Source organism: Toxorhynchites rutilus, chromosome 2, assembly GCF_029784135.1.
Source record: "Toxorhynchites rutilus septentrionalis strain SRP chromosome 2, ASM2978413v1, whole genome shotgun sequence".
NCBI classification, from domain to species: domain Eukaryota; kingdom Metazoa; phylum Arthropoda; class Insecta; order Diptera; family Culicidae; genus Toxorhynchites; species Toxorhynchites rutilus.
The window spans coordinates 184,721,938-184,745,629 of NC_073745.1; the positions used below are offsets into that span (position 1 = coordinate 184,721,938).

Sequence of the window (23,692 nt, forward strand, 5' to 3'; positions counted from 1 at the left end):
AACATTCGTCCATAATCTTTCAAATAATTCAAGGAGTCCCTAACTGTAACGGACCGGTCTCCAAATGATACATAAAATCGCTTCTCTTCTACAAGCTTTTGAACCATCCACATTGATTTTCGAGACTTTGATGAGTTGATCAATCGACCAATTCCTACCAATTCCAATTAGTATTCTCTGGTTGAAAAATAATACGATATTTTTAATGCAATACGATTGATTATGCTTCAACCATATGACAAGAATGCTCGAATGAAATGTTTGACATCTCAGTATATCCACGTGAGCAGTACCGAGCGAACACTATCGCATACAAAACAAAATGCACAGACGAACAAGAGAATGACCAATTAACAGGAGGTCCATGATGCCCAGTTTTCGAATAAAGCGCTGGTTACAAAAACGAAATCGAAGTAATGCAAATCAATCTCAACCACTGCGATACGACTCAACAATTGCTAGCGTTGCGACTGTGGAAAAACATCCCATCAAGGAAATGGATCCCAGGACAAATGAGGAGTTCGTGATTGCCAAAATCAAAGGTGTCTTCGCATGCAGCTGCTATACACTGCCGAGATGGACGATACAATCCCACCTGATCTACATTAAACTACTAACAAAATTTAAGAACAATAGAGACACGGACCTCCCGCTCTCACTGTTACGGACCCAATTTAGATAGCAAGGCCGGCCAATAAACAAAATAATGTTATTGAAGTGCAAACGAGCGCATAGAAAATTTATAGCCCAATGAATCACCAGATACGGCCATGTGATTCATCCCTTTCTTATTTTTCTTTTCCTTTTGTATAGCTTCAGACAAGCGGTGCATGACGCACCAGAAAGTAGGGACAAATAAATAAACAAATCTGTGACCCGCACGATCCTCTGAATAGATCGTATTACTCATAGTGTAGCGCAGGCATACAAGATAGGAAATCACGTGTTCATTTGAGACCGTGAGCAGGCAGCATAGACAGATAAGGCGCCTGGAATACACAAAGACAACAAGGCACCAGGCGAAAGATTATTGCTGGTAATAAGCCTGGCCTCGCCCATTATCGAATATACGAAGGGCTATAAACAAAAATAACATTTTAAGCCGACGATGAGTAATAAACTTTCTAAATTGTACCCCTCTAGCGAGAGCGACAAAGGTCCGCAGAGATAAGCGGGTAGTAATAACATGTAGGGAAATAGCAGGCAGACAATCGATATGGGCTCGGTTGTCTGAGAAGGAAAGAGAGATCTCTTCTCTCCTTTATAGTTTTAACGCCTAGGAATGAATTCTTGGGTATATATACTGGGGATTCTGGCCTAGGAAGTCAGTTCAATTTCACAGTTCAAATCAAACAGTTCAATTTCAAAGTTCGTAGTTCAAAGTTCAATTCGTGATCCGAAAATCCACCAAGCGTTGACAACCAGGCGTCACGCATCAGAATCCGGATACACCCAAGCGTTGGCAACCAGGCGCCACGCTATAAAAGGTATAACCAAAAGGAACAAATCCCAATCCGAAAAGCAGACCATTTGCTTCGCTTCACCGGACCGCACTGGAGCCGGAAGAGGTTGAAGTTTTGTGGCTGCCCTAGCCGGGATTTGTTCACGCAAAGGGGCTTAGCCCATAAGAGACCAACCAAGTCCAGGGAAATAGATCCCTGGCTTTAATAAATTTAAACCGTGATTCTCAGGCCTCAATTGCCGACATCTAGGGAAATAAGTTCCCTAGATTAATCACGAAGCGCTCGAGAGAGGACGAGCGAAAAGTCTTGCCTTCATAGCAAGCATCTAGGGAACTCCAGTTCCTTAGATTATATTTTGGTGGCTCCAGAGAGGAGATTTAAAACTCACACCTTCGCCAAGAAAAGAACCACGATCCCTCGCGCAAGAGGAGTAAATCGGGAGGCTCAGAATCACGCCTTTTTGAAAAGACTAAGAAGTCAAGAATTGAAATTTGAACTCTCGCGCCAGAGAGTGAAATTGAACTCACGTGTATTCAAACGGGAATCACGTTGTAAGAGGAGATAAGACTTGGAACTCAAGCACTCATAGAAATTGATTTGAACACACGTGCATTCAAAAGGGAATCACGTTTATAAGAAAGAGATAAGACTTGAAAATTTAAGCACTCAAAAAAGATCTGAATTGAACTCACGTGTATTCAAGAAGGAATCACGTTAATTAAAATGGCTACATACGCATATAAAGCCAACCCTAATGGGCACTGCCGTCTGTGTACGGACAAAGACAAGAAAGAGGACATGGTCGCATGCGATGAATGCGATCGGTGGTTCCACATTTCATGTGTGGGACTCACATACCTACCCAAGAAAGATGAAAGGTGGGTATGCCCTAAGTGCATGAGCACAGAAAGGGAAATGATGGAACTGAAAGTCAAAGTCAGACAATCAGTTTCCGGAGACAGCTTGCAAGAAATTTTGCAAGAGAACAGAGCAGCAATGGAGGCTCTGGTAAAGTCCATGAGGACAACGAGATTCGAAGCTGAACCAGGTACAAGTTCAGCACACAATAATGACAGCATCGAAGGTCAAAATCAGGAGGCAGAGCCAGAATGGACTGTCTACCTAAAGCGACAAGCACTCATGAGCTTGCCAAAATATGGAGGTGCGGCCAGAGAATGGCCGAAATTTAAAAAGGCCTTTGATGAGACCACAAAACAAGGTCAATTTAACAGGCTTGAAAATTTGAATCGCCTGCAAACAGTGCTGTACGGGAACGCAGAGAGGAGCGTCCGACAGTTAATGATGGATCCAAATAATATGGACCAAATAATTGATAGACTAGAAGATAATTTCGGAAGACCCGAACTAGTCTATAAAGAACTACTAGCCGAACTCACCAATATCAAAAGGGAGAGTCGGAATTTGATTACCGAGATATCCGAAGCACTGGATAATCTCGTCTGTAATGTTTCTCTTATGGATAGAGAAGAATTCCTGATTGACCACCGATTGGTGGAAGAGATCATAAGGAAAATGCCCTACGGTCTACAGGTGAAGTGGACTGAAGAAATGTACGACGGGGCAAAGACTTTAGCTGATCTCAATGAGTGGCTGAAGCCTCATTCGAGAACCAATAGACTGCTGAATGGCACCAGCAGGCCGCAGCCGCGAGAAACAAGCAGACCGCAGCCGCGAGAAATTAACAGATCGCAGCCGCGAGACACGAGGCCTGAGCGTCGATTTAACGTAAATACGCATCAGGAAAATAGATCGACAATAATAAAACGCAATTGTGAAGCATGTCGGGGAAACCACAAACTCCTCGAATGCACCAGATTTAAGGCTATGAAGCCTGAAAAGCGAAATGAATTAGCCTTTAAGGCAAAGGTATGCTTGAGCTGTCTCGCATTTACAAACCATATGATGCGAGACTGCAAAAGAGCAAAACAATGTGGAATTAATGGATGTAAGTTCAAACATCATCCATTAATTCATAAATCTCATGAGAGAGAATCAAGTGATTCAAATCAGTCGGAAGGACAGCATAGTCCAGATACACAAGCAGATGGTGAGATACACAATCACCAACAACTAACAAAATCCAACGTATTCTACCAAATAGTTCCTGTGACGTTGAAAAATAATGACAAAATCATCAACACGTTCGCTTTCTTGGATGCGGGGTCATCACTCTCTCTAATAGACGAGGAGATTGCGAACAAGTTAGGGCTCAACGGAAGAATTGATCCGTTAATGCTAAAGTGGACGCAGAACGTCACGAGAAACGAACAAAACAGCCGTAGAGTTCAGGTACGAATCAACGGCAACAATGAAAAAGAATACGTCATGAAAGGAGTGAGAACGATAAAGAATCTCCAACTCCCAGAGCAAAGCTTCAACAAGGAGGTGATGGAGAAAAGGTATCCATACCTCAAGAATCTGCCGTTGAGCAGTTACAGCAGTATACGCCCGACGATATTAATTGGACTGAGTCACAGTCACTTGTTAATTCCATTCGAAAGGCGAATGAGAAAACCGAACGAGCCCACAGCGCTACGAACCAAACTTGGATGGTTCATGTTCGGCAACATATCGTCCAATGTGCAAGGCGGACACATCATGGTCATTCAGCAAGAAGATGAAATGAACAAGGCTTTGCAGAAATATTTCTCCACCGAAGACTTCGGCGTTAAGGTAGTCAAGAATCTACCAAAATCAGCTGAAGAAGAAAAGGCTGAACAAATTCTAAGAAGTACTATGAAATACAAGGATGGTAGATACGAAGTTGGACTTCTATGGAAAGATGAGGAAACGAAATTTCCAAATAGCTACAACAATGCAGCAAAGAGGCTGACAACGAGTGAGAGAACGTTAAAAAAAGACCCAGAGTTGAAAAAATGGGCAATAGAAACATTTGCGGATTACGAGAAGAAAGGCTACATCCGCAAACTGTCAGAGGAAGAAATTATGAAGCCGATATCAAGAGTGTATTATCTTCCACACTTTATTGTGCACAACAAAAATAAGTTGCCACCTAAACCAAGGTTGGTTTTCGATGCGGCGGCAAAGACACAAGGTGTATCGTTCAACACGGAACTGTTATCAGGGCCGGATGCTACTACGTCATTGTTCGGTGTTTTAGTAAGATTCCGAGAAGGAGCAATTGCTGTATGTGGAGACATCAAAGAGATGTTCCACCAAGTACGAATCCGAGCTGAAGATCAACACGCTCAGAGATTCTTATGGAGAGATTGTGATAGCAGTAAGAAACCTGATGTATACGTAATGCAGGTGATGACATTCGGATCAACCTGTTCACCGTCATGTGCACAAGCGGTTAAAAACCACAACGCAGAAAAATTCAGAAAATATTGTCCAGTGGCGACTGAAGCAATCATCAAGCAACACTACGTCGACGATTATTTGGATAGTTTCGAAGAGCTTGATAAGGCAGCAGAGATAGTACTACATGTTATGAAAATTCACGATCACGCGGGTTTCCACATCAGAAACTTTGTGTCAAACAGCAGAGAACTTCTGCAAAGTTTACCCTCGGAACGTGTACAAATTTCCGGAATCAAAATGTTCGAAGAAAAGGATTCAATGACAGAAAAGGTACTTGGTGTATATTGGAACACCACGTCTGACACACTCGGCTATCAAATCAAATTAGACAAGCTAGGAAGTGATGTTACACAAATGCTACGTTTACCAACAAAGAGAGAGGTACTAGCTTTCGTGATGAGTGTCTACGATCCACTTGGACTCATCTCAAATATAACTGTGCATGGAAGAATCCTCATGCAAAGGCTGCACATAGAAAATATAGATTGGGATGACGAAATTCCCGAGAAGTTGCAGTCAGACTGGCAACACTGGTTAGAAATTATTGAATCTGCTGATAGCGTAACGATACCAAGATACATCCTCGAAGAAAGAACAGGTGAAGTAGAACTACACACCTTTGTAGATGCTTCTGAGAAAGCATTTTGTGCATGTGTGTACGTAAGAAGTATATCTGGAAACACACCACACGTAAGACTTCTATCAGCAAAGTCTAGAGTAGCACCAGTCAAACCATTGAGCATACCACGCCTAGAGCTACAAGCGGCCGTGTTAGGAAGCCGATTAACCAAAACGATAATAGATGAAACGAGGTTGAAAATCGTCAGCAAAACATTTTGGAGTGATTCACAGACCGTATTGTCATGGATCAAGAGTCCAAAACGAAGAAGCGTATTTGTGATGCATCGAGTAGGTGAAATCCTGGAAGATAACAGGAAAAATGAATGGCGATGGGTGCCAACAGATGAAAATCCAGCCGATGAAGGCACAAAGGAAAAGCTAGGAAAATCACAATGGTTTGAGGGACCTGATTTCCTAAAGCTCTCAGAATCGTCATGGCCTTCCATTGAAGAGAAGGAAACAGACGAAGAGTTGAGAGAAACAGTGCTAGTTCACGAAGAACTAAGCAAACTTAGTTTCATCGATAAGTACAAGGAATACTCAGATTGGTGGAAATTGGTGAAGAACCTTTGTGTATTAAACAGGACAAAGGAAAGATTACGTCGTGGATATATTCCAGACATTGAGTACAAGGACTACCAAAGAGCTGAGAACGTGCTCTATAGAAAGATGCAATGGGAAGCATTTCCAACAGAGATGGAAACTTTATTCAATGGCGGAACAATATCGTCAGGACCATTGGTCAGTTACGCACCCTTCCTAGACGAGGCAGGGGTAATGAGAAGTGGAGGACGTTTGAAGAAAGCCATGTCAGTACCATGGACTACAAGAACGCCAATATTGCTCCCACAAAAGCATCCATATACATATTTGATCGTGAAAGCAACACACGAAAGATATTTCCACCACGGCGAAAACACCGTCATAGCAGCATTACGGCAGAAGTATTGGATACTGCATATAAGAACAGTATTAGCAAACGTCAAGAAGAATTGCAATAGGTGCAAAATACGACGTGCAACTCCGGTAGAGCCGATGATGGCAGATTTACCACATTTCCGCACAGAAGCGCATATACCTCCATTTACAAACTGCGGAGTAGATTACTTCGGACCTTTCGAAGTAGCGGTAAAGAGATCGCTCGAGAAGAGATGGGGCGTCATATTCACCTGTCTCTCAACAAGAGCAGTACATATTGAGATGGCAGAAAATCTCAGTACTGATGCGTTCATGGTCGTGTTAAGGAACTTCCAGAACCGAAGAGGAAAGGTCACCAGTATCTACAGCGACAACGGAACGAACTTCGTTGGAGCAGAGCGAGAGTTAAAGTCGCTAGTCAATGAAATCAACGAGAAGATGGGCAAAAATGAAGCAGCAAAAATGGAAATCCAGTGGAGATTCAACCCACCTTCAGCACCACATTTTGGAGGCGCTTGGGAGAGATTAATAAGAAACGTCAAAGTAGCACTAGCAGAGATCCTGAAAGTTTGGGGTAGGAGCAAGCCATCAGCAGCAACGTTGCAAGCTGCATTCATCCAAGCGGAATTTTTAGTCAACTCTCGACCGTTGACACACATACCAGTCTCCTGCATCGACGATGAAGTGTTGACGCCATTCCACGCGTTAATAGGAAGAGCAGGAGAGTATGCCCCACCGTATGCACCAACGACCAGTCAGTATGACACAGCGCAATGGAGACGCATTCAACATTATTCCAAGTTGTTTTGGAACCGATGGAAGAAGGAGTACTTACCAACTCTGTTAAAGCGTAATAAAAATACGCAGAAAGTAGAACCGATCAAAGTCAACGACATCGTCTTAATCACGGACGACGACGCACCACCAGGAAAATGGCTTAAAGGACGAGTCATCGAAACGTTTGTGGCGAGCGACGGGCAAGTTCGCCAAGCAAAGATCCAAACCGCGAAAGGTGTCCTGAAACGACCGGCAGTTAAAATTGCAGTACTGGACATTATCAAGGGAAATGATCCAGCCATCAACTAATCAGGAAGAAGACGTCAGTGCTCGCTACCAGAGCACCAATATCCGAAAGATGCAGCCAACTGATGTAAGCTCGCGTCAGAGCTAAGATGTATGATCCATGGACCAAGCATTGAAGAGGACATCCTTTGGAACCAGGCAACGTGCCGAAGAATTGAAATTTAAAAGTGTTTTTAAACTCTGTTAGAATATAAGGATGAATGTAAAATAAATGATGCTCCGAAAACATGTAAACAAATAGAGATATAAGTAACACAGGTAGCATAGGGTCCGTTCAGGAATTTTATAAATCGAACAAGTAGATTTATCAGGGCCGGAATGTTACGGACCCAATTTAGATAGCAAGGCCGGCCAATAAACAAAATAATGTTATTGAAGTGCAAACGAGCGCATAGAAAATTTATAGCCCAATGAATCACCAGATACGGCCATGTGATTCATCCCTTTCTTATTTTTCTTTTCCTTTTGTATAGCTTCAGACAAGCGGTGCATGACGCACCAGAAAGTAGGGACAAATAAATAAACAAATCTGTGACCCGCACGATCCTCTGAATAGATCGTATTACTCATAGTGTAGCGCAGGCATACAAGATAGGAAATCACGTGTTCATTTGAGACCGTGAGCAGGCAGCATAGACAGATAAGGCGCCTGGAATACACAAAGACAACAAGGCACCAGGCGAAAGATTATTGCTGGTAATAAGCCTGGCCTCGCCCATTATCGAATATACGAAGGGCTATAAACAAAAATAACATTTTAAGCCGACGATGAGTAATAAACTTTCTAAATTGTACCCCTCTAGCGAGAGCGACAAAGGTCCGCAGAGATAAGCGGGTAGTAATAACATGTAGGGAAATAGCAGGCAGACAATCGATATGGGCTCGGTTGTCTGAGAAGGAAAGAGAGATCTCTTCTCTCCTTTATAGTTTTAACGCCTAGGAATGAATTCTTGGGTATATATACTGGGGATTCTGGCCTAGGAAGTCAGTTCAATTTCACAGTTCAAATCAAACAGTTCAATTTCACAGTTCAAATCAAACAGTTCAATTTCACAGTTCAAATCAAACAGTTCAATTTCACAGTTCAAATCAAACAGTTCAAATCAAACAGTTCAAATCAGAAGTCTAATTCGTTAGTTCAAAATCAAAGTTCGTAGTTCAAAGTTCAATTCGTGATCCGAAAATCCACCAAGCGTTGACAACCAGGCGTCACGCATCAGAATCCGGATACACCCAAGCGTTGGCAACCAGGCGCCACGCTATAAAAGGTATAACCAAAAGGAACAAATCCCAATCCGAAAAGCAGACCATTTGCTTCGCTTCACCGGACCGCACTGGAGCCGGAAGAGGTTGAAGTTTTGTGGCTGCCCTAGCCGGGATTTGTTCACGCAAAGGGGCTTAGCCCATAAGAGACCAACCAAGTCCAGGGAAATAGATCCCTGGCTTTAATAAATTTAAACCGTGATTCTCAGGCCTCAATTGCCGACATCTAGGGAAATAAGTTCCCTAGATTAATCACGAAGCGCTCGAGAGAGGACGAGCGAAAAGTCTTGCCTTCATAGCAAGCATCTAGGGAACTCCAGTTCCTTAGATTATACTCACAGCTTGACGCGTACTGAAGGTAGGAATCCTTTGACACCAGGATGGCGGCGCTAGTCGCGCCCATTGTCGCAAACGTTTGCTACTTTCTGGATAGCTCTCGTACCTTCAGAGATATTTTAATGAATGCAACTATCGTAAGTTTCTTCAAGCGAGTCAGTTACAGTTCAGTATATTGGCGATGGTAGCAGCCCTGTGCCGAATAGAAAGAAGCGTAACACTATAGACACTATCTTTCATCCAATAAGCTTTTTCGGTGCGAGCGCTTTTCACTACACCAACATCGCGTGCATCATTAGATGACGCTTGCCTCGAAATTTCATTGCCCCTGGCAATGCGTTCGTTTTTTTTGCAGGGCTAGAGCCTGCCTCCCTCTTTTTCTTGCTCATCACACACTACGCGAAACGTCCAATTTATGACGCGGAAAGAAAAACGATACGAATAACGAACAGAAAAAGCAAACGACGATATCCAAGTTGGATTACCACTGGTGGGGTCCAATCTTAGATCGAAGTGCAGCAAAAGCAAAGTGAATTGGATTGCTCAACAGTCCGATGCCGAATGAAAGTTTGCCTCAGCGAGATCCACTGTTTATACTCAAGGCAAATATTCCCCTTCATTCTTCTACTTTTCCTTTGTTCACGGCGACTTCAAATCCTACGATTTCCCCTTCGTTGGTCGTCGATAAGTTGCTCGTTATTGATAGCTCTGTTCGGGAAAGCACACAAATGGACAGAACAAATGTATGGAAAAATGGAAACGTCTAAAGTTTTCATGAATTTTAACCATTTACAAACCAGGGGATTTTAATGTATAGTATATTAAACAAATCTTAGAGAATTTCCGATTCGTTTAGTATGTAAATCGCTAAAATCCGTTCGCGACAAAAATAGTTATTAACGTTGACTTTATTTTTAAAAAACGTGACCTGTTTTCTGATTTGGCACCCTTAATGAAAGACGTAGTTCTACGTCAAAAAAAGCAGGAATGCGAAGTGTGACGTTGCCAAGTTTCCCATACAGAAGACGTCAGAAGGTGTAATGGTGGTGATACTTTTAGCTAGGATAGCAAGTCCGATGGGGAACCATCGGTTCACGGTTTTTCATTATATGAGATCGCTCGCAGATCCGAGGTCGAATAAAGGTATCGCGCCCATCCGATTGATCGAGGAAGCCTACGTTACGGGTACTGTTGAAGCAGCAATTGAACCCAGGATCCTGAAGGGAACTTATGAGAGAATGGAGTAGCAATGTTGGGCGAACTGAAGAGCCACGACGAAGATAGAAGCTGATCGAGCTACCTGCTAGACGAAAAGTGGGACTACTAGGTTTTCGAATTGATGTACAACGCAGCTGAGGAGGAGAACCAAGCACAAAGCACGTCTGGTAGCTCAGAATTACTCGCAGTGAGAGTGTACACATTAATCTATGTAGATGATATAATGGTTGGCTGTGGAGATGAGGAAAAAATTGACTCCGTATTCCAATCACTTAAGAATGCGTTTGAAATCGCCGACCTCGGAAACTCGAACTATTTTCTGGGTCTCCTTAAGGCCTTAAGGGCTGTATTGACAAGCTTCCCAGCAAACACTGAACTTGCTTATTCTGAGTCGTATATAAAGTGGGTTCGAACTACAATCGTTTATAATGTCGAAATCTAAGATATCGTGTATATCTAAAATCGCATAAAATGAGAAAAACCCGATTTTATTTATCACGACAAGCAGAGTAATAATTCGGTATAACAAATATGGTTTTTATGATTTACACTATCTTAAAATCATTATGATGTCATGTATATCAGGCAAATGCAGTTCGTGAGTCACATAAACGTATATTTTTGATCAATATAATATCACAAGAAATCATGTTTCATACTGTCTGAAAATCATTTACAGTAATTCATATTAGATCATAATTGAGAATATATCACATCATATTACGAATTTGAGAAATCAAAATGTCTGTCCTTCTTTAATGGCACTGACATTTCTAGAGAAACTTGGTTGTACTGCTCTAGACAACCAAGAGATATCTATGTCAAATAACACATCATTTATTTATTTAATGTCAAACGTTTTCGACCTAATGGTTGTACAGACTGCTTATAGGGACTTAATTCTATTCTTATAGATTAAACTACTAATATTAAAATCGAACAGTTCAGATACCTCGTTAAAGACGCGGCAGCAAGCGTCTAATGGATTATTTTGCCCATATATGGTACGGTGATTAGGCATCGCCAGGACTCGATGGTGGCGTAGCTGTCGGGGTGGTGCGTGTAGGCTAACGCTTCGAAGTAGATAGCTGCAGTCAATTTTGTCTGTCAATACATCGAAAATAAAAATTCTCTGTAGCACCAATCGTCGGCTTTCCAGGGTTTGCATTCCAATAAGTGCACAGCGCTGTTCATAGGGTAGTAGGTTGGTTGGATAATTCCAGGGCAGGCCACGTAGAGCATACCTTACGAAGCGTTTCTGAACACGTTCGATGCGCTGGATATGTACAGCGTGATATGGGGCCCATACTTGTACTGCGTATTCCAAGACGCTGCGAACAAATGCACAGTACAACGACTTCAGAGCGTAGACGTCATCGAAATGAGCTGTGTTGCGTCTCAAAAATCCAACCATCGCATTTGCTCTTGAAATTGTGACCGAGACGTGCTCATGGAAACGCAGCTTGCTGTCAAGAAGAACTCCCAGATCTTTGATTCGATTGACTCTCTGCAGTGGCGAGAGATGCAACATGTATCCGTGTACAATAGGGGAGCGACAGCGCGTAAATGTGATGGCCTTGCATTTTTCAGCGTTTACATGCATTCCATTTTCCTGGCACCAAACCGTTAATCGTTCAATGTCAGCTTGCAGTATGCAGCAGTCTAAATTTGATTGTATGACTCGGTAAATTTTCAAATCATCCGCATATAAAATTTTCTCAGAACATAACCTTTCGCACAGATCGTTAACGAATAATACAAAAATCAGAGGACCAAGAATGCTTCCTTGTGGCACACCAGATGGAATCGTAAATTCGTAAAATCATAAATATATTCTGAGTGATAAGTTGTAAAACACTTCTTGTGTGCAATGAATCGCGATGAAATGAAAAGGAGTCAAGCCTACGAAGCGAATCCCTTCCAGTGCGTAGTGATCCCCGATTTTTGAAATTAATCTTTCATCAGCTAATCGAATACTTTTTAGCAGTTTGTTATTCCATACGATTAATCGCTCCAAATATTCGATTAGCCGATTAATCGTCATACTGGAATGAATAATGAGTTAGACTAATATTCCTCATTTGCTAGAAAGCCATCTGGAATCTAAAAAGTGTTCATTCCGCCTGAAATTCAATTATTATTGTTTACGCTCCCCTGAATTTGTAAACGAAGCCCAATTCGCGTAGACGGCATTGAGTTTCGTTTACCAGTTTATGGGACCGTCGAAGATAATGATTGAATTTCAGAATAAAACTGCAGCGGCCGTACGTTTTTTTTTCTCTGAGTTTGAATCGATTAATTGACGTGAATTATTCGTTCGCTTCGATTATTGGTTGCGCAGTATTCGTTCGATTAATAATCGATTTCTGTAGGAAGTATTCGATTAATCGATTAATCGAACGATTATCGGGGATCACTACCAGTGCGTTTCTTGGACTGGACAGCTTGTTTAATTGGGAAGACTTTTTATTTTTCTTGCAACACAGTTGCAAGTTAAATTAGCAACCACGAACAACGTATCTGATTGCATCTCTTTCGTTTCATTCATACAGGTTTTAACTTTTCTAGAATTATATCCATCTGGAATATAATTCTAGAAAATTTCAAACTTGCAAGATAGCCGCTGCTCGATAACCTAAACAACCGGAGTTTGAACCCCATCGGAGCAATTTTCTCATCCATCACCACCGCTCATTTTAAACATTTATATTTAACTCTCACTGAAACCCCATTGAATAAAATCTATTTATACAAACATAAATATTCTCGAATATAGAGAGCCTGATTCTCGAATACCCTTCACAGTGGAAACGAAATAAACGGCACGCCATTGAACTACGTTTTACGAGTTAGTGAAGTGTCGAAGATAATAATGAGTTTTCAGGCAGAATGAGCACTTTTTCAAATCAAAAATCATTAATGAAAATTAACTTCTTCGTATCAAACTGGTATTCAATGTGAGTGGAAAATTTTGTTTTCTTCATGTGATATAATAATCTCATACAAAAATTTCTTCTGAATATAATGTGATATTATAATGATAAGTTTTAGTGGGAAACTAATTTCGTATCCAGATGTCGAGACCGTACCGTTCTCATCGCGGATACATTTCTTTCCCAGTTACTAGAGCCAATCTGTTTGCATCGAAGCGCCCCTTCCAGCTCTCGCAGTGGGTGCATGTCGAATGGATTATTGATGCACCCCTGCTTGAAAAAGAACGCAGCCAATTATCTGAAGACCTACCGGCATCAGTCGAATGTGAACACATGTTTGTATTTACTAATAAACCTGTGCATACCGGTCCATCACACGTTTTTACTTTTGTATTTCTAACTTTAAAACCAATATTTTAATCATGGGCAGAAAAGAGAAAAACAAGAAAAAAGGTAAGGGAGCTGAGAAAACACTGATGAAGACGGATAAAAAGCTGTCTGCTAAACAAAAGAAATTAATTGCTAAGCTAGGAGAGGTATGTATAATAAATCACATCCCGAAGTTCGAATAAACAGTTCATGACAATTTCAGGACGATATAGAGACTATTGTAGCGAAATATGAAACGAAGGAAACGAAATCTAGTGATCTCACCGAGATTCCGTGTGCTCCACCATCAGCTCGAGTGAATTTTTCCATTTGTTCTCACCCGGATAAGGAGGAAATCTTCATTTGCGGAGGTGAATTTTTCAACGGGCAAAAAACAATCGTGTATGGAGATTTCTACTGTTATAACGTAACAAAAAATGAATGGAAGACATTGAAATCATCTATCTGCCCGGCTCCTCGTAGTGGCCATCAAATGGTTTCCGTAAGTACGGATGGTGGACAAATATGGCTCTTCGGTGGAGAATTTGCGTCCCCTTCACAGCTGCAGTTTTATCATTACAAGGATTTATGGGTATATCGCATTGGTCAAAAACAATGGGAGAAAATCAATGCCACCAATGGACCGAGTGCAAGAAGTGGCCACCGGATGGTTATTGCCAAGAAAACTTTGTTTGTGTTCGGTGGTTTTCACGATAATAACAGCTCGTATAGATATTTCAACGATTTGTTTGCATTTTCATTGGAAAACTATACATGGACTAAAATAGAGGCAGCGGGTGTGGCGCCAGCTCCCAGATCGGGATGTAATATGATTGCTAACTCCGATGGAAAAATAATGATATGGGGAGGGTATTCTAAATCTTCTGTCAAGAAAGAGATTGAGCGAGGTGTAACACACGCAGACATGTTTTCGTTAACAAATGATAAAACAAATGTCAAAGCTTACAAGTGGACACTCGTTAAACCTGGTGGCAAGAAACCTCCTCCAAGAAGTGGAATGAGTGCTGCTGTTGCTGCTAATGGGAAAGTATATACATTTGGTGGTGTGATGGATACCGAAGAAGACGAAGAAGATGTTCGTGGTCTCTTCAGCAACGACATCCACATGCTAGATCCAACATCAAACACATGGAGGAAATTAGAGCTGAATAAAAAGTCGTCTACAAAAAAGCAAGAGCAAACGGATGTAGAGAAAACAACCGTTGTACATGACGACGGCGTTTTCACAATGTCAATTGGTGGTCCATCTGGAGCGAGTTCCAAAGATACGTCGAATGAGTCTGAAACTATCGACTTGGGAGGACCATCACCGAGAATGAATTCAGGAACTATTGTCTGCAAAGGCAAACTCTACGTTTACGGCGGTCTCTACGAAAGTGGAAGCAAACAATTCACATTAAGTGATTTGTATTCATTGGGTGAGTGTGTACTATTTAACAAAAAGAAAATATGTCATTATATTCGATTTATCTATACCACAGATCTACATAAATTAGATCAATGGAAAACGTTTATAGCCAACAGTCTTACTGGTGAGGAATGGGTTGGTTCAGATAGTGAACAAAGCTCTTCGGACGAAGATGAGGACGACACTGATGATGATGAGGATGATGACGATGATGATGAAGAAGAAGACTCAGATGATGAAAGTTCCAACATGGATACAGATTAAATAAAACTATTTCAGAGTACATCATATTTTGTATGTATTTTAGTCCATAGTTATGGAACTTATTACAGTACGGAATGGATTGATGACAATCGTTGAACATCTGTTCAGAGATATAGGGAATACGGAATGCAGAATCGGAATGTCCATCTATTTATAGAAAAGAGTACACTTTCGATTTCTCTTAGAGACGAATGAACTCTCAGAGTTTAAAGTCTCTCTAATGCAATACCTTCCTTCCCTTTCGATTTCTCAAGTAATGTTGAAGTTAACACGGAATTGGTGGTACATCAATACTTGTGTATCATCAAATGCGCAATTATAATGGATTTTATTTTTGAAATTATTGATTGTAGTCGTTTTTTATTGTTTTCATGGTTTTGGACTAGAGGGCGCTATATTTTTATATTTTTGTTTGTTTACATAACATATCTCGTTTTCAGAGATGCTGTTTTTTTTCGTTTTTGAGATATGATTTTTCAAAGTCAACCGGTGGTTCGAAAGATCATCATTCCCCCTTTATCCAAAAATGACTTTTTACAAAAATTCATAACATTTAAACTATTGAACCGCTGACCAATCTTCCTTCTAACTAACCTTCTTCGAAAAAATATCACACTTGCGGGAAGTTTGGATTCTAATCGCACATAGGAATTTTGAACGAAGACATGTTAAATTTGCAAAATAATAACTCAAAAACGAAAAAAAAGCACCTTCGATATCGAGATATGTTATGTAAAAAATCCTCAGCTTTCCCAAAAAAAAAATTTAAAAAATAAAGCGCCCTCTATCTTGAACCGAGAAAATTATGAAAAACTAACTCAATCAATAATTAGTCCACTGCAGACCACTGGTCATTCAACAAGAGCCAAAGATCGGTCCGGTCCTGAATCGGTCCAGTGGCAAAAATGAGGAAAATTTGTTTTTTTCGAACCATCGATTAACTTTGAAAAATCATAACTCGAAAACGAAAAAAATAGCATCTTCGATATTGAGATATATTATGTAAAAAAATTTCAACTTTTAAGAAAAAATATAAAAAAAATATAGCGCTGCAAATAAGCGCAATTTGCGGGATGTTATAATTTCTATTTTTATTGGATGAAAAGTGCAGCTGAGATGCATCGAGTACTTGTGGAAGTTTATGGTAACTCTGATAGATTTTGTAGGGTATGATTTGGACGATTTACAACTATTGATTTTAGTGTTAAAGACCAATCAGAAACATCAACGCCGAAGCCGAATATCCACGGTGCCAAAGTGATGCTCTGTATTTGGTGAAATTCAAAGGGTGTGATCCACTATGAAACTTCTACAGTCAACAATTAATACATTTGAAGCGAACTATTGCAGAAAAACGTCCAGATTCTGCGATCAGACCCGATTCGATAATATTCCATCATGACAACGCTCGGCCTCTTATTGTTCATAGATAAATAGATATAGTTAATATGTTTAGTTAAGAATTCGACTCCTTTAAACTTATGTAATTGAGCCTGTAAAAATAAACGAATTAATAAAAAAAAATGCTCGGCCACATGTTGTTCAAATTAAAAACTATTGTAATGAACTTTCTATAAAACGAGTTGAACCCAGTGAACCGTATAACAAATGAACTTATGAACTTATGATTAAATGAACTTATAAGAGTCAAAAACTTTAACCGAAATATAAAACAGTCAGTCTATTGTAAACCACCGAATTTATCATATCGTTATCCGAATCGTCTTTTCCCTAGAGGTGTCTCCAGTCCACTGGATTCATATGAACAACTTTTTTACATCCTGTAGACAGGATTGGGCCCTAAGGGTACACCGATTGGAAGTCGCGGTGTAATATGCTAATTTTCAACGGTAGCGACCCAAAGTGAAGGTGGTACGGAGATATACAGTGGTTGAAGAAAGGCGCCACACGAGTCGTGTAAAAAAAAGCATTGTGAGGATGCTTTAAGGAAAGATTACCCAGGAAAAACGAGCAGCTTTTGGAAGCCCTACGGAGTCAATCTATTGAGTATACGACAGAGATCATGTGGTGAGCACATGGCAGTAATTAGTCGGAGCCATAGACAGACAGTGTATGAACAATAGAACATAAAAAGGGACCCATTGTTCTACAAGAAATACGTCGGAAGATTATGTTTCGTGAGTACGTAGATTGTTCTGCCATCGGAGAACGTATCGGTTAGCTCGCATCGAAGTTGGAAGTCCACCGTCGGGAAACGTATTTGATAACGTCGCGTCGTAGCTCGTTTCGTCGTCGGGAAACGTAGCCAGTCGTAAAAACCACGTATAGACAGAAACCTTTATGGGATATAGTGTTATGAGTGACATTGAATCGGAAGGTGATATATTCGAAGATTCGGTTATTCGTCAGAGCTGCGTTGAAGTTGGAGCTAGACGAACTACGTCGGCAGTCGGCGTCAAATGCTGGCGCGAGCAGCCATCGTAATAAAGAGCGTAAAATTTTCTTTCTCCAAGAAAATTGCTCTTTGGGCTCCCTAGAAACAGTAGGCGTGTTTGGTTTTTCTAGTTTGAATTTAGTCAAAGCGAAGACGGCGTCGAAACAGCACGTGCTCCGCGAACGCATTGTACGGTTCTACGAAACGCATTTCCAGCAAGGAAAAAAATTCACGGTGGCACATTTTAAGGAAGAAACCTGTCAGTACGGTATATCGTATCCTGGGTTCCCTGAACGTAGAGCGGAAGGTCGGAAGTGGTCGTCCGGTGACGATAATGATGAAGCAGAGGAAGACATCGTTAAAGAAGCTGTTTGACAACAAGGTCGCAACCAGCCTGCGTGACGCCGGTCGGAAATATGGCTGCTCCCACGTATTGATCCATCAGACCCTCAAGATGGAAGGAATCGTCTGCAGGAAGAAGACGAGGTCGCCGGAGTACACGGAGGAGCAGATTGAGACGGTTAAATCACAGTGTCGGTGGATGACCAAAAAATACCGCGGGACGTCTTTCGTTCTGGACGACGAAAGCTATTTTCCGCTGTCCAAAACGCATATTCCAGGAAATGATAATTACTACTCCAGCGACAAGTCATCCACACCGAATGAAATGAAATACAAGTTCAAGCACAAGTTTGAAAAAAAGGTTATGTTGTACATCGCCATTTCCGACCGGGGCATTTCAAAGCCTTGGTTTAAGCCGAGCGGTCTGGCAATCAACCAACAAATCTATCGAGAAGAGTGCCCCGATAAAATTCTGCTGCCGTTCCTGAACGAACATCACGCGGATGGGAAGTACGTCTTCTGGCCGGACAAGTAGAGACGTCGGTTAATCGTTCGATTAATTCAAATAATCGAATATCTGAAATTATAATCGAGTAATTTGTTATCGAATAATTTAAAATCAAAATATGAATACATCGAATAATTGCCACTGTAATTAATGAAAGGAAGAATTTTTCTCGAGGCTAATGCATTTTTAGGTTAAGAATTATGCTATATAGTTTTTTTATCCATCATTTTTTCATCCAACCATCTAACATCGACAACCCGATAGACCACGCGACCAGAATGACAACGTGATACGTGATTATTACAAGAGATAAATATTCGCTCGATTAATCGAATATTGAAAAATGTCCGAACGATTAATCGATAATCCAATAAATGAAAATTTAGACATCACTACGGACAAGGCGTCTTCCCATTACGCCAAGAAGACGCTGGCGTATCTTGGGGAGAAAAAGATACCGTTCGTGCCGAAAGATCGTAACCCAACAAACTTGCCCCAGTGCCGCCCAATAGAGGATTTCTTTGCCTCACTCAGTGCCCTAGTGTATAAAAACAATTGGAGGGCCAAGGACGCGAAGCAACTGACTACAAGAATCCGGAATTGTATCCGGAAAATGGACGTAAGTGCCGTACAACGTTCTTGTGAGAGCATCGCGACAAAGTTGCGTCGAACAGCAGACCACGGCCCTTACTCAAACATTCACTGACATTTTTTGAAGAAAATGCATTATGTTATTAATAAAAAATACTGAAATCGATGAAAAAAAAATTTTTTTATGTGATTGAAAAAATTCTCATTTTTTATTTAACACCCGTTAGAAGAAGTTCGATGGATTGACAGTGTGGATGCTGTGGCTAGCACCAATAAGGGAATAGCTGCAGGTGCTAGTACTAGTTTTGGTCCAACGGCGTATAGAGACGAGGGCTGCAAAAAAACGCAGCATATCGGCGAATCCTGCTTTCAGTGTCGGGAAATGGGACACATTGCCAGAAATTGCCCCAGAGTGAGATGTCATCGCTGTGAAAAGGAGGGACACATGAAGAGAGAGTGTAGGAGTTCCGGAGTAGGAAAGGAAGTTCGAGAGCAAAGTCCGAAAGTGATGCGAGTGGTGGACCAAAAAAGCGCTTTTGTCAAAAATGTAAAGTTGGCTGGTCTCACGTTGAAGGCTCTTGTAGATACTGGCGGTCGAGTGTCAACTATCCAGGAGAGATTCGCCAAGAAGGTCGGAGAATTCAAACCCAGTCACAAGGTGTTACGTGGTTTTGGGAAAAAAGAAGTTACGGTGTCCTCGAAAGTGTGTGCTCAGCTGCAGGTCGATGGGATTATTCTGCCGGTGGAACTTCAAGTAGTACCTACATGGGTTCAGGATACGGCGATCATCTTGGGAGAGGATGTGATTGACCAGGATAGGCTGGTAATGGTGAAGCGCAAAGGTGATGTAAAATTTGCGTGGGAGAGAGACTCGGAGTCAAAGTATTCTGATCCTATATCGCAGAAGCAGAAATAGCAGTGGCCCCAATGTACACGTTTGAAGTTAAATCTGGGAGAGAGATCGACCAAAAATCGCTTAATAGTGATGGAGAAGATGAATTGAATCAACGGTTAATTCAGATGATACAGCAGTATCGAGACTGTTTTGCTCTCAATATGAAGGAGATGGGATGTGCGAAATCGGCGGTGATGAGAATAAATCTTACTGACGAAGTTCCAGTGTACATGAAACCGCGAAAGTTGGACTACGCTCGGTAAAATGTTCTTCGTGAAATCGTGAGTGAATTGCTGGACGCAGGTATTATTGCTGAAACGGAATCTTCATACAACAGCCAAGTGGTGTTGGTTCCGATAAAAATAATCAGTTTAGGATGGCCGTTGATTATCGGCTATTAAATGCGAAGACAATCAAGGACAAATATCCTATGCCCGACATCGAGGTGTCTTTGCAGAAGCTGGCTGGTGCACGGTTATTTATCACAATCGATTTATATAGTGGCTATTATCAGATTCCGTTGGATACGGAGAGCCAGAGTTATACAGCTTTCTCGACCACGAATGGTCATTACAGTTTCCTGAGGATGCCCTTTGGTTTGGCTAATGGTTGTGCTGTCCTTCAAAGGGCTATGAATAAAATAGTTGATGTTTTGAAAAAGAAAAAAAAATGTGGCGGTCGCCTACATCGATGATCTGGTCTTACCGGGTCAAAACGAAAAAGAATTGCTAGAAGGTTTTGGAAAACTTTTAAAGGTTCTGCGAGACGAAGGATTCACAATAAATTTGCGAAAAACCCACTTTTTGAAGTGAGTGCCGATGGTGTGCAACAGTTTTTGGGGCTGTCCGGATTTTTCCGGCGGTTTGTGCAAGATTATAGCATAATCGCGGAACCTATGTTTCGTCTGCTAAAAAAGGATAGCGAATTTGTTTGGAAAGCAGAACAGGAGGAAGCATTTCGCAGAATTAAACAGCTGTTAGTGGAGCGACCTTTGTTGGTGTTATATGATCCCAACGCGGAAATCGAGCTGCATACTGATGATTCTAGTGTGGGTTTGGCTGGAATACTGCTGCAAAAGTGTGAGGATGCGTGGAAACCTGTCGGTTATTCCAGCAGGAAGACATCAAAAGCGGAAGCTGTATATCACAGCTATGAGCTGGAGCTACTGGCTGTGGTGGCGAGTGTAGAGAGGTTTAGGCAGTATTTAATAGGAAAATTTTTCGTACTTCGCACGGAGTGTTCCGCGATCCGAGATACATATGCGAAGAGAGAGATGAACTCTAGAATTGCTAGATATTTTTTGAAATTGTTAGAATACGACTTCCGAATTGAACATCGAATAGGGACGAGGATGCGCCACGTTGACGCTCTCAGTCGATCGCCGATCGAAGAGTCGACCGAAAATGAATCGGTAGCAGAAAACATCATGGTGTTGGAGATCTCTAATACTGATTTCTTGGTGAGCATGCAGAGAAAAGATGAGCGGTTGGTCGAGATAATTAACAAACTCTCACGAGATCCGTTGTGTGATGAATATAAGCAGATTCACGAGAACTACATATGCGAAAACAATCGGTTATACCGTAAGGTAGAAGGTCGAATGTATTGAGTAGTGCCAAATGCTGTTCGTTGGAGGATACTGAGAAGTTATCATGATGAAAAGGATCATTTTGGAGAAGAGAAAGTATTGGGGATGATGGGTGATTTTTTTTGGTTTGCTAAAATGCGAAAGTATGTGCGAGCATACATTGCTGCGTGTCCGAGATGTGCTTATTTCAAATCAAAGCAAGGGAGACCTGAAGGTTTCCTGAATCCGATCCCGAAGACACCGATACCATTTCATACGATACACATGGATCATCTAGGACCATTTCCTAGGTCTGCCAAGGGTAACGAGCATATCTTGGCCATTGTTTGTGGGTTCTCAAAATTCCTGTTGGTAAAGCCAGTGAGGTTCACCAATGCGTCATCAGTGATAACGATGTTGGAAGAGATGTCCAGTGTTTTCGGTTTGTCATCACGGAACTGCGTTTACCGCAAAAATGTTTAAGCAGTATTGTGAAGCCTATGGAATTGATCACGTTCTGGTAGCCGTGGGAACCACTCGGGGAAATGGACAGGTGAAGAGGAGTAATCGTACCATTCTCACAACTCTCCGTACAATGGTGGACGAGGCAGATAAAAGGTGGGATGAGAAAGCAAAATTCGTGCAAAGTGCGATCAATACAGCTCCGAACTCTACCACCGAAGTATCACCAGCCTCACTCGTGCTGTCGTATAAACCGAAAGATATAGTTCAGAACGAAATAATCTCTGTAATTTCAACCGAGAACAGTCGGTTAGCATAGCCAATCGAAGAAATTTGTAATCGGGTGGAAAGAGTCACGCGAGAAAACCAAGAAAAGCAGAAGCAATACTACGATAGGCGACGTCGAACAGCGACCCGTTACGAAGTGGACGACTTGGTGCTGGTAGTGAAGGACCAATACATTCCAGGAGGCAGTCATGAGTTGGAACCGCGGTTAAAAGGGCCATTTATTGTCAACGAAGTGCTGCCGAATGATCGTCAACGAAGTGCTGCCGAATGAGTAGATACAGTTCCGGGAATCGGCGTTCGTCCTTTTTCGACCGTATACTCTGTGGATCACATAAAGAGATGGTGTGAAGCTGCTGAGATAGATGAGATAAAACTAGTCGGCGAAGATCTCATGAGCGACAAAGAAAACAATTGAATTTGTTTAAGTGTGAATTATGAAATATATATTGAACTTCGATTAGGACATCGTAAATGTCTGGGTGTCCGATGGTAATGAACTTTCTATAAAACGAGTTGAACCCAGTGAACCGTATAACACTTATACTACACCAAATGAACTTATAAGGTTCAAACACTAACCGAATTATAAAACAGTCAGTCTGTTGTAAACCAATTTATCATATCGTTATCCGAATCGTCTTTTCTCTAGAGGTGTCTCCAGTCCACTGGGTTCATATAAACAACTTTTTTACACTATTCAGAAAATTTGAAAATTTTAGTTACAGTAATCGTTCGCTAACTGGTTCTGTTTTAACTGGTCTGCTATTTAACTGGGCGAACGTTAACTGGTCCTTGGACCAGTTAAAAAGCAGAATTTTGTAAACAATCGACGCCATATTCAAATGGAAGATTTGCTGTGAGGGGCACTCGAATGTAATATAAAATGTTATGAAAATTGACATTATTTTTGCATGACGAAAACATTGATTAAATTACATAAAAATAATTTCCTCAAATTATATCTCATACCTGTTGTCGCACTCAATGCGGAACTTCCATTGGAAATCTCTTGTATATCCAATCTCATTATCAACGCGAATCAGACAATTCATTAAAGTTCCCTTCGATTTTATTTGACGTTTTACATGCCGGACCAATTAAAACGCAAATGTCGATAACTGGTGTTCCCTTTTCCCACAATTTTTATTATCATATGACCAATTTAAATTACGACTGATTTTTTTAAAGGATGTATTTCATGAAAAAAAAATTTTTTAGCGGAACAGAACTTGCAAGAATATAATAGATTTAAACTTTCCCAATTTATCCGCTACTAGATTGGCCTAGGTTGAAAAAGGCCAACATGGGAGACCAAACTAAATTCTCGACTTTGAGAAAGGCTATATGGAAATCCTTCCTGCCGCTGCCGTCTGGTCGCTTTCTGGACGAACTGATGAATCGT

At 41.2% G+C, this 23,692-nt stretch overlaps 3 protein-coding genes across 3 annotated transcripts; all 3 read left to right on the forward strand.

The window, feature by feature from the left end:
- Positions 1 to 1,397: 1,397 nt before the first annotated feature.
- Positions 1,398 to 12,945, forward strand: LOC129768938 (uncharacterized). The gene is made up of 2 exons (XM_055770888.1): positions 1,398 to 8,698; positions 12,800 to 12,945. The coding sequence occupies exon 1, from the start codon at positions 2,187 to 2,189 to the stop codon at positions 7,431 to 7,433; it is 5,247 nt and encodes a 1,748-aa protein (XP_055626863.1). The 5' UTR covers positions 1,398 to 2,186; the 3' UTR covers positions 7,434 to 8,698; positions 12,800 to 12,945.
- Positions 12,946 to 13,464: 519 nt separating this feature from the next.
- On the forward strand, positions 13,465 to 15,263 carry LOC129767608 (kelch domain-containing protein 4). The gene is made up of 3 exons (XM_055768656.1): positions 13,465 to 13,716; positions 13,773 to 14,988; positions 15,052 to 15,263. Exons 1-3 carry the CDS (start codon positions 13,603 to 13,605, stop codon positions 15,240 to 15,242), a joined length of 1,521 nt encoding a protein of 506 aa, XP_055624631.1. The 5' UTR covers positions 13,465 to 13,602; the 3' UTR covers positions 15,243 to 15,263.
- Positions 15,264 to 19,523: 4,260 nt separating this feature from the next.
- On the forward strand, positions 19,524 to 19,994 carry LOC129766492 (uncharacterized). The gene has a single exon (XM_055767060.1). The coding sequence runs from the start codon at positions 19,524 to 19,526 to the stop codon at positions 19,992 to 19,994; it is 471 nt and encodes a 156-aa protein (XP_055623035.1).
- The last annotated feature ends 3,698 nt before the right edge of the window (positions 19,995 to 23,692 follow it).